The 12,233-nt window shown below is 39.6% G+C and overlaps 1 protein-coding gene across 1 annotated transcript in view; it reads right to left on the minus strand.

The window, feature by feature from the left end:
- TEF (TEF transcription factor, PAR bZIP family member) overlaps window positions 1-11,869 on the minus strand; it is a 28,618-nt gene extending 16,749 nt beyond the window's left edge. Inside the window, exon 1 of the mRNA XM_075182993.1 lies at window positions 11,643-11,869. Coding sequence (XP_075039094.1) covers window positions 11,643-11,733 — 91 coding nt within the window. The 5' untranslated portion in view covers window positions 11,734-11,869. The remainder of the gene's footprint in view (window positions 1-11,642) is intronic.
- Window positions 11,870-12,233: the final 364 nt, after the last annotated feature.

Below are 12,233 nucleotides of genomic sequence, written 5' to 3' on the forward strand. Positions count from 1 at the left end.
TTGATAAAATTACCCCCCGCACTAGGCACTCTAAAATGATGCCAGTGGGGGAATAGTGTAGTACTTGGTGGCTGGCCCCTTCCATCTAGTGGCTGCAGATCTTACGATCCATCACTTCCACTATGTTTGGCCTGTTTCTATCACCTTAAGAGACAGATGTCACATGGGACACGCACCACATGACAGATGTCGTCCCATATTTGCGTAATGAAATTGAGGTAGAGAGAGTCTCCAACACAGTGCAGCTGGAACAAGGCAAGTCTGAGGGAAGGGAGGATGTCTTAAAATAATGTGTGATGTAAGTGAGTGGGGGGAGGGGGTCTTACTATAAAGTGGTGGGAGGTAGGCTATTAAGTTAATGATGGAGTGTAGGGCTAATTATTTAATGGGTGCTATTTTATCTGTAGGGTGATGGTGGGGCAATTTAATTTACTGGTAGGGCTGTTTAATTCAATAATGGAGTCTATCAATTTAAGATGGGATGAATGGACCTTTAATTTAATGCTGGGGTGGTTTGGGGCTACTAATTGAATGTGGAGGAGAGCTTTTATTAAGTGTGAATAGGAATTATTTAACGTCTGGGTTGGTTGTGGGAAATGGTTATATATATTAAACGTAAATGCTATTAATTTATTGCTGGGGCAATTTGGAGGGAGGGAAATAGGTATATTTATTGAATGTGTATGCTATTAGTTTTATGAAAGGACTGGTTGGAGGGAAATAGATCTATATACCAAATGTGACTACTATTATTTTAATGTTAGGGCTAGAGAGAGGCCTAATTATAAAATATGGGCGCTATTGATTTAACGCCGGGGCTGATTGGAGTTTTCTAACCATCATGTACCCATTTTGTTTTTTTTTCCCCAAATAGGGCCTCAAACATTCCAGGATCCAAACAAGCAGCAACTGAGCTAAAGACACCACTAGCCTCAGGTGGTGAAACCGACAAGAACAGGTAGGAGAAAGCAGTACAGTCTGCCAAACTGAATCTGGTGGGGCAGTCCCGAATTTCAGTGACTGTTTTACTTTGTCAGGATTTGGTTTGACTGTGAAGACAGTTGGGAGGTATGTCCTGCTTCCCACTGTACTGCCCGTGAAGGCAGATCTGCATGCACCTAAAAGTAGTGCACACAGTATTGTCTGTGCATTTGTCTAAAATGATAATCATGTAACATCATAGGCCCCCCTCCCCTGTATTAAGTCCCCCGGGCCCCGCAGAGCCTTAATCCAGCTCTGCTCCCACTAGCCACCAATGTTAAATAGACCCGTGAGTGTTAAATTGTGAATTGAGCAGGTTCCTGCAACAGCATATAATCATAATATGAGGTTCCTGTGAATCTGATTCAGAAATAGGTGTGCTTCACAACCCAATTTGTTAGTTGTACAATTATTTCACATGTATGTGATTGTATAGGAAAACAGTTCAACTTCATGTGATTGTATGTGCCAAGTCTCGTGATCTGTCTTTTTTTGGCCTTGTTTTCAGTTATATTTCTGTTATACAACTTAGTGCCATTTAGTGCTAGAAAACATAATAAAATCAGATGTACAATCATGTGAATGGAGGATATTAATTTTATGTGACTGGATTTAATCTCATTTAACGCAAAGCTTAAGCTGGGTACACACTACAGAAATTTCAAAGAACTTTTTATGCCAAGCGATTTTGCATGCGATCGATGGTCCGATCAGTGGCGGATCCAGGGGGGGGGGGGGGGCGATCGCCCCCCTAGCAGGGGCTTGCTGCTGACGGCTGCACAGTATGTGCAGGTCCGTTCAGCATTGACAGTGTCCTGCCTGGCTGCTCTGATTGTGTTTTAAACACAATCAGAGCAGCGGGACAGCACACTGCCAATGCTGAACGGACCTGCACATACTGTGCAGCCGTCAGCAGCCTTAGAAATTAGAAAGGGGGCGGGGCCTAAATCACCCCCCCCTAAAATCGCCCCGGGTAGAGCAGTTGCCTAGATCCGCCCCTGGGTCCGATCACTCGGTCCATGGACTGCATACACACTAGCCTTGTTTAGGACGATAAAGGGAAAAGCGGACGTCCCTTTAGCGACTTTTTACAGCCATGTTGTCGTGAGCAATGACTGCAATTTCATACTCACTGTTGTGGATCGGTCGGAAGTTTATACACACTGCACAACAAAAACGAGATTGGAATGAAAATATTAAACGGTACGACCAACCAAATGAGGCGACAATCGTCCATCTGGGCAGACTTTCGACCATCGTGTCACTGCACACACTGACCCGACTTTTGAACGAGCGGTCGTATGTCGGCTGATTTAGCCGATTATTGGATGAAAACTGTGTAGTGTGTACCCAGCTTTAGCAACAGTGTCAGACATTCACACTACAACTAAATACCACACATACAGCAAACTTCATTGAATACAATTACCTTGAAAATGTAATTATCCCTGTCAAAAAATAGAAAGAAGAGTGGACTGAAATAAAAATGACTGTGTGCACATGTTAAAAGAAGAACTCCAGGTAGGAAATATATTTTGTATTTGTCAATTAACTCCATTACTCCCAAATATAATATTAATGAAGCAGTTCTTGATAACATTTTGGTATTGGAATTTATTGATGCAATTTAATAGACAGCTTTACACTTACATACGTTAACAGTGTCCATGTTAAACTGGTTGAACCAGAGGGAGAGGGCAACACAAAAATGCCAAATGCGCAATGTTCCAAACATTTGTTTAATCTCTTTGTCTTATAATTAAAATAAGACAAAGATGAAAATATTTTTATATTCTTTAGAACAGGGTTTTCTGGTGTTCAAGACCCAAAAACATGCACGTCTTGAATTACATAATTATGCAAAGGTAAATTTAATGATTTAGCTGGGAAAATAATTATCCCACCTGTTCCCAGTGATGGAAATCATTGCAATGCGGCTAGTTTAGTGTGTTGGTTGTACAGGATAGGTGTGATGATACAGAGCATTGCCAATACACACCAAAATCAGTTTTAAATGCTGGCTGGACCAAGAAAAATACAAACATTCAGGTACAGCCCCCACACAAAACAAATGTCAGTGTGTACACAATCTATAGTGATCAACCCTATACTTGCCTACTTTCAGGCAGTGCAGTCCAGGAGAGGACCGTGACTAGAGTTCAGGAGAGACAGAGCACAGTCAATCACGTCATTTTGGCCCTCCACAATGGAAATAATGCGGGGGCAGTGCCAAATTTACGCAATTCACTGCAAATCGCGTCATTTTGGCCTGGGAATTGCGGGACGCAGGAGAGTTGCCTGCTCTCCTGATAGTCCGGGAGGCCGACCCGGATTTTGGGAGTCTCCCGGACATTCCGGGAGAGTTGGCAAGTATGCAACCCATAGCAGAACCATTCAAGCTGAGACCGCCTTGAGGTGAAAGCAGCTGTTCGCCATACTCTAACAGAGGATGATGAATCAACTTCACTATACAATCAATTATTGCAAGTTGCTTACTGCACACTTCTAAAAGCCTGCTCACAATTAAAGTCACTGACTTTAATTAATAGATTATTTGCATCACAAATAAGTAGACAGTCTGCATTCAGCAATGCCATCATCATTGGATTTTCTTCGCTTTCACGATAGCAAACATTTTTGATAGAGACCATCATGACAGCTCCCAGTCAGCCAACATTGAGAAAGTAAAACAGATTTAGGACTATCACATGTATAAATAGATGTAACCCTCCCCATAGACGAAGCCCCTCCTTCCTGACATTTTTTCCTGACGCTCCTCTGTCTCTCTTACAGCTTCGGTTCTAAAAAAAAGGGTGAGGGGGTGGGTTAGGAGGCCCAATCACAAACTTCCACTAAGAGATACTGGCTTGTGATTAGTCCTACATCTCACATACCCCCTCCGTTGCCTTTTAAAGCTGGTTAATGTAACGGATTTGCCGGTTCTGGTTAAGGGGAGGGACTACTTAATAAAATATTTTACCCATGTGACAGTGCAGCTTTAATAAAAGGGTTTTATTTTTTAAGTAGTTTTCAGTTAATACAATGGTCACAATGTTCTACACATGGTTTTTTATATTACCGATTCTTTTGTACTGTAAATTCCATTTCAGGTGATTCAGTGGAACTGTTGTTTGTAGATTTTGACTCCAACACCTACCAACCTGCTGTGCATCTTATGCAGTGTGCGAGGGTCATTTTCATCATGTGAAAATCTGTAAGGGTTACACTAGTGAGACAAGTGAGGGAGGGTGGGGGGAGTTCTACCAATTAAGAAGTCTTCGCTCTGAGAAGACACATTGTGATAGTCAAAATTTTACTTATGATTAACAAGTTGCATATTGGTGCAGGGACATATTTACAGTTGGTGCTCCCCTAAGTATTGTGGGCGAGTATAGCGTAGATAGGTAACTCAGCACCCCATATGCACATCCAACTCCGACTTCTTTTATTTTTACAGGGGGAAATGGTGCATGGTAAAGAGCCAACAGAAAAAAAAAAAAGACAAAAATTAACATAATATTTTTCTGCCCCTTGTACAGTTATGGCCAAAAGTTTTGAGAATGACACAAGTATTGGTTTTCACAAAGTTTGCTGCTTCAGTGTTTTTAGACCTTTTTGTCAGATATTGCTATGGTATACTGAAGTAAAATTACAAGCATTTCATAAGTGTCAAAGGCGTTTATTAACAATTACATTAAGTTTATGCAGAGTCAATATTTGCAGTGTTGACCCTTCTTTTTGAAGACCTTTGCAAGTCGTCCTGGCATGCTGTCAATCAATTTTTGGGCCATATACTGACTGATGGCCGCCCATTCTTGCTTAATCAATGCTTGGACTTTGTCAGAATTTGTGGATTTTTGTTTTTCCACTGCCTCTTGAGGATTAACCAAAAGTTCTCAATGGAATTAAGGCCTGGGAAGTTTCCTGGCCATGGACCCAAAATTTTGATGTTTTGATCCCCCGAGTCACCTAGTTATCATTTTTGACTTATGGTAAGGTGTTCCATCATGCTGGAAAAAGCATTGTTCGTCACCAAACTGCTCTTGGATGGTTGGGAGAAGTTGCTCTAGGAGGTTGTTTTGGTACCATTCTTTATTCATGGCCTGTTCTTAGGCAAAATTGTGAGTGAGCCCACTCCCTTGGCTGAGAAGCAACCCCACACATGAATGGTCTCAGGATGCTTTACTGTTGGCATGACACAGGACTGATGGTAGTGCTCACCTTTCCCTCTCTGGACAAGCGTTTTTCCAGATGCCCCAAACAATCTGAAAGGGGATTCATCAGAGAAAATGACTTTACCCCAGTCCTCAGCAGTCCAATCCCTGCACCTTTTGCAGAATATCAGTCTGTCCCTGTTTTTCCTGGAGATAAGTGGCTTCTTTGCTGGCCTTCTTGACACCAGGCCATCCTCCAAAAGTCTGCACCTCACTGTGCATGCAGATGCACTCACACCTGCCTGCTGCCATTCCTGAGCAAGCTCTGCACTGGTGGTACCCCGATCCTGCAGCTTAATCAACTTGAAGAAACGGTCTTGGCACTGGACGTTCTTGGACTCCCTAAAGCCTTCTTCACAACTATTGAACCTCTCTCCTTGAAGTTCTTGATGATCCGATAAATGGTTGATTTAGGTGCAATCTTACTAGTAATACCCTTGCCTGTGAAGCCCTTTTTGTGCAAAGCAATGATGACTGCAAGTGTTTCCTTGCAAATAATCATGGTTAACAGAGGAAGAACAATGATTTCAAGTAGCACCCTCCTTTTAAAGCTTCCAGTCTGTTATTCTAACTCAAACAGCATGACAGAGTGATCTCCAGCCTTGTCCTCATCAACACTCTCACCTGTGTTAATGAGAGAATCACTAACCTGATGTCAGCTGGCCCTTTTGTGGCAGGGCTGAAATGCAGTGGAAATGTTTTTAAGATAAAGTTCATTGTCATGACAAAGAGGGACTTTGAAATGAATTGCAATTCATCTGATCACTCTTAGTGACATTCTGGAGTACATGCAAATTGCCATTATAAAAACTGAGGCAGCAGACTTTGTGAAAAATAATATTTGTGTCATTCTCAAATTTTTTGGCCATGACTGTACAATGCTGTTCAGGAATGCCTATGAATAGTACTTATCCACATTTCTAAGAGATGCATCAGATCATATTTTTTGTAGAACGTTGTTACTTTCTATGTTGCAGAATGCACAAATTGTTTTCCACTTTCTGTAAAAACGGAGTTAATTTGGAGACATCTCTCAGTCTGGGGCATTGTCCCGTGACTGCAAGGAATAAATACTCTTTAGTACAAGGACATTTACTGCCCTACATTCTAAGCAAGAAGGAAACAAGCATAGATCCAGATGGAGCCTTGGGAAGTGTTATCAGAACATGTGATTTTACTCCATGAAAGAGTGTTCTTTAAAAGTTGAGTAATGGTGTTTTGTGGTTTCCGTTATCATTAATAAAAATCCAGGACTATAATACTTTATTATACATAGGATACACAGCAATTGAATGTAATCGTGTTTGTATTGCATAAGACCATCTTTAATCTTTTTACAATAGAAAAAAAATATAGATACAGTGATTGAAGGTTAGTTACACTACTCCCAATGTCTGTACGCACAACTGTTTTCATTCCTCAGGGCAGTGTTTCCTATTACATGTGATGCATAGATCCTGGGTTCTTAGGTGGCTTCCACCCAATTCAGAGTTATTTATGCGTTGTTTCAGGTTTTAGATGTCCAACAGGGTGGTGGATTTCAAGAACAATAATAGAGCTAGGTAGGTTTAAGAAGCTCTGTAAACAAGAAACCTATTGGATACATTTATTAAACACACTAAAGGGCCTATTTATCAAAGTATTCCCCCCTTGAAAAGTGCAGAAAACAACGTTTTCGGGGCTTTACCGGTGAAATCCCTATGTATTAAGCTAGCATCGCAGCAGATATCGGAGATATCTGCTGCTTTGCACCTATTAGCGTTTATCTGAGCGCTCCCCATAACAACGTATGGGGAGCGCTCAGCATCGCTATGTATCAAACTCTGGCAATTGAAATGTTTCTCAATTTCTACATGAAAATGTACGCCATCTGAAGCTGGCGCCATCTGAAGCTGGCACCATCTGAAGCTGGCGTACATTTTCATAAGTGAGAGTTTTCTTACCTGTCAGCTCAGCAGAGCTGGACGGCGTCTGTGTGGAGGGATGTGATCCCTCCCAGTCACATGTCAGAGGTCACCAGAGTTCACTGTTCTGGTCACTGCTTTTACCATGAAATATACCCATCTAGTAGTTTAATGTACATTTAATTAACCATAAATATTGCTTTTTATAAATTAATGAATGTGAGTCCTGTCTCATTTGTTATTGGGTGCACTTTGCCGTTAACCCCTGAAATTTGTAGTCATTGTTTTATCAATCAATTTTAGCAGTTTAGTATGGTAGTATTTGTATTACTGCTGCTTCAGTAATGCTGTCCATCTCACAAGAAACACAGAATAGTAGTGGGGGGATGACTCTGCACATGCCGGTAATTTACAGTCAGCGCATGGGCAGTAAACACAACAAACACGAGAAGATCACCGCAGCTGTCAAGGCGATAAGACTGCGATACCCTGGGGAGTCACTTCTCAGGGACAGCAGGTTATCTGCACTGCTGTCCCTGAGATTTTTTTTAATACATAGGCGTTACTTTTCAATCCTTATCAAGGAGATAAGGATTGAAAAGTATCAACTGAAAAAAAAACGAAGGGTCATAAATAGACCCCTAAGTCCAGATGGACTAAATGAAAATTTAGAATTATATGGATTATTGTAAGCTTGGAGAGGGTTGGTGAACCTTCAATATTGATTATTATTTAATATATGGAGACATACTGCTGTGGTCTAATTAGGATGGGCCTCTTAATGATTGTAAAAGGTACACCTCTTATTTTGATGTGAGTGATTCAGTTACATACATATAGAAGAGTCATGTTTGTGGGTCTATTTGAAACCAATATAGTCTGTAAAACTCCTGGTACTCCTGTGGCTGTGAGTTCAAATCGGATATATATGTCATCCCTTAGATGAAAGGAGTTGAGAGGAGAAAAAAGAATTGTAGAAATGACACTAATAAGGAGATCTATATATACCGGTATATATATTATATAGTGTTTTGTCGTTATCATCTTATGCTCCAGGACCCGGTATATGGTGTTTTGGCACAACGGTTCTGCCTTCTTTGGGCTTCTATTCCCATAAATCCTGTGCAGTGACTCTCTAATGAGCTCTTAATATTATTGATAATAGCTGATTTGGTTGATATAACAACAACTATCTGATTAAGGCACATGGTATTTTGTGCTTATTTTATAAGACCTAGTTTTGCATTTTTATTGTCATGAGAATAACTGTTTGAAGAATTTACACTGAAATATCTATATTGTGTGCATTAAATAAATTGTTATATTTGTATTTTACTTTTCAGCATTGTGTGTGTTTTTTCTTGATCAGATCCAGCGCTGTCTTCATTTCTATTACAATAATAGAGCTATAGCTTAAAAATCTGATTATTCTACTAGCCCAAGGAGGTGTAAACAATCCTATAATACATACACATTGTGCAATCTAGAAGCAATATGGCCACATACATACAGTGCCTAGAGCTGGGTACACACAAGTGTTTGCAGCCGATTAACATGCCAATCAAACGATAATCAACCGTTTGGCCCGATATCGCATTAGTGTGTACACTGCAACGACGAATGATTATCGTTCCAAAGCACAGCACATCGTTTAATTTGTCGTTCCAATCCTGCAGTGTGTACGTACTGACGACCATCTGTCTAACAATCTGCCGATAGTTCCTCCAACAGCAACGCCTCCATGGGCGTGTATATTTAAATTTATGATGTTGTCTCTGTCTGCCATTGTGGTACATTGTCAAAACGTGAAACAAATGGAAATAGCGATCTTATAATGGCGAATCAATAATAAACTTTTTATGCTCTATATGGCATCTATGTGTTCTTATATGCAAGTGTATACAACATGAATTGTTCGCACATGTGAAAGTACATATTTCCTTTTCCTGATCTTTGTTTGTGAGTGTTGTGTCCGCTGAGGTTTAGCTCTTTATTTAGCATATTGCTGCTATGAGGCCATATCTGTACAATGTGTACACTGTCACAATCTTTTGAGATGATGGTTATGACATACAAATCACAGCTTGGACACTAAATCGTGTAAAACATGTATAGAGTATACGCATAAATTAGCATGCAGTCGGTAAAATCGCTAATGATATCACAATGTTAGAAATTTTCTGTAGTTTGTACCCAGCCTAAATGTGCACATCACGAGATTAAACTGTCATGCCAGACTTCCATTATGCCTATCCAAATCCTTTTCAATTGCATCTGATCAGAATTTGAATGTTTAGTATAATTAAGTGTTACACAATATGAATTTACATTGAGATGGCTGATGTGATCTACACGTGTGTATGGCCTTCTTAAGAATCTGCAGTATAACATTTTAAATAAACACATCATGTAGAGAGCTGTAGAGGTACTTTTTTTTTTTTTTTTAACTTTTGTGTAAATAGCTTTAATTTTCTTGTTTGGGTCAGGAATACAATTTTAAACTTACTAAGGTTGTTTTAAGGCTAGGACTAGGTACACACTGCACAAACTGTCAACCAATTTGTTATCACTTACGATTTTTCAAACAACTGAGTTCCAATCAGTCTGCTGATTCATGTGTACACACAGTGGCAGGTGGTACCCGCCCCATAGTGGGCTACCTTGGGCTGGATCACCTTCATTTTTTTCCTTTTAAAATTGGCTGCTGAGTCAAGTCTTCCCCCCCCGGTCCTAAAATTTACCAGCTCTCCCCTGTGTATACACTTACACGACTTACCTTCAGATCTATACTCTTCATCTGGTCCTCAGATCAGACTTTATTTTATTGGATGCAGCTAATCCACTTAAGGAACTAGCTGCACCAGAAAAAGGGACATTCACCTACAGCCCCTACAAAGTCTAAATAATGAACAAATATACTTTAAATACTCTTCGAAAGTCATCTATCTAATCTATAGAGGCTAGCTCAGGCACAGCAACAGTTTAGTTGTTCTTGCACTTTAAATATCAATGTTATGCCCTGAACGCCTCATCCTTTCCATCCTATGAGTTTATACCTGGAAAAGACTACTGTATTCTTCAAATTAGGTCAATGAGATGAAACTGGATCAGCCGGAAGCTGAAATAAATGTTCTGGCGTGCCAGTGACCTAGATAAGCATGTGTTTCCACCCACGTAATGTGCATATCAACAGTATTATAAAACTGGCTTCAGCAGGACATTGTTAGCACATGTTATTAGGAGTGGATTATAAAAGGAACATTGTGGTTACAACATTCTGAATGTTGGCAAGCATCAGTCTATCACCAAACACTCTTCTTATGATTGTAGAATATATATATATATATATATATATATATATATATATATATATATATAGCCTCACACACAATATGTACAGTGTGGCTTGTCATAAAAACTTAATACAATTGCTTCAGTATCCTGCCCTATAAAGTGAACCTGCCAGCTACAGACAGTGGAGGCATGCACTATGTTGACTGAACCCGCAACAACATATCAATCTGCTCGGAACCTGTGATATCACTGATGCATTATCTAATATGTATAAGACACAGATTGAAAGGCTACATTCTCATGATTATTAGATCAACCCAGAAAAAGGATGTCTCCACTGTATGGGAAAACCTCTCAGGAAACACTGCAGGCACCAGGATCAGTGGTAGGTGCCAAACAAAATGAATAAGAAAATGCTCCCAGAGCTATGAAAAACACTGTATTGACAGTATTAAAATGCATAGTTCCATGTGCTCCATTTGTCAGTGTGACTAATCAGCTTTCTACTGATCAAAGGTTGTAATATATAAGCTATTCTACTATAGGGTTTATAAATACTCTGCAGTTGCTGTATATGTAAAAATATTGAAACCCAAGGACGGGTTTATTACATTTTTAATTGTCCCTTGACCACCATCCATCTAAATAGCAGGCAGGAGAGATATGGCTGTAGATGAGACAGCAATCAGTACTTTGCAGTTAATTGCCAGGTGCTGCCCATTAACATGTAGAATTCACTGGGATGTGTGTGAACAGGTACCTGCAGCTTTCAACAAAAGACTTTGCTCTGATAACTTTGTATAGTTTCTGTATAAATAAGGTCAGACAAAAGTTCTTTGCAGTTGATAAGAAATGGAGGTTTCAGGTTATATTGAAAAGCATTTTCAAAGCAAGTTTGTTAAAAAGGAACTTTCATACATTTTTATAATGTGTGTCTTTAAAAGCTTCAACATTAACTGTTAAATTACTACTGACCAAAATACAATCATGGATCAAATAAATGTTTTCCATGTAAAAGTATTTGTTTTAAAACGTCCTGTCCCTATTAAAAGTAATACTGTGACAGCACAGAACTATTAAAATGTGATTTTTCTAGGCAAGTCTTTTACTTCTAACACTGCACACTGCTCAGTACCAATTAATGAACTGATTCTCTAACAGCAAAGAGGTAATCTCAAGCATAAAGCTGGTAAAAGTAAAAAAAAAAAAACACAAGTGACATGTAAATTCAAATTCTGATGACACATACCTGTGTCCTGGTGTGGAAGCTGATATTCCAGCAGAGATTTCAACATTTCTGGAATATCCAGAAATCCCCTGATAGCTTCAGTTTTGGACATTGTTGCTGACAAGCAAATAAGACACTGTGATAGTTGCTTGGGATCGTTCTAGATAAGAACCAAAAGGGAAGAGAGAGAGAGCAGCTGTGCTTGGGTTGCTCTGTGCCTGACACAGACCTGTGAGCCAATAGAGGAACAGAGAAGTGGATCTGTTACCTAATCTGAAAGAGGAAGTAAAGTTCACAGCAGGGATTTTGTGTAAAATGTCAGTGCATACAAACGTCGATAAATATGTGCATGCGGTACACCAGCTGTGTATGGACAAGTACACTAGCATTTTAAAGTAGAGATAAATGTTTCACACACCACAAAACGTTAGTAAAGACACGCACTATAATATGCAAATAATATCCAGTACTTCTGTTATAAAAGCATATCTAAATAAACTTTGATCAATGTATTTCTATATGTCATCGTGTTCCTTGTTGGTGCAGCTAGGTATAAAATTGTCAGGCCAGACTTCGAAAATCAGACGTAAATGACGTTTGTTGCATCAACAC

This window comes from Mixophyes fleayi, chromosome 8 (assembly GCF_038048845.1).
Source record: "Mixophyes fleayi isolate aMixFle1 chromosome 8, aMixFle1.hap1, whole genome shotgun sequence".
NCBI lineage: Eukaryota > Metazoa > Chordata > Amphibia > Anura > Limnodynastidae > Mixophyes > Mixophyes fleayi.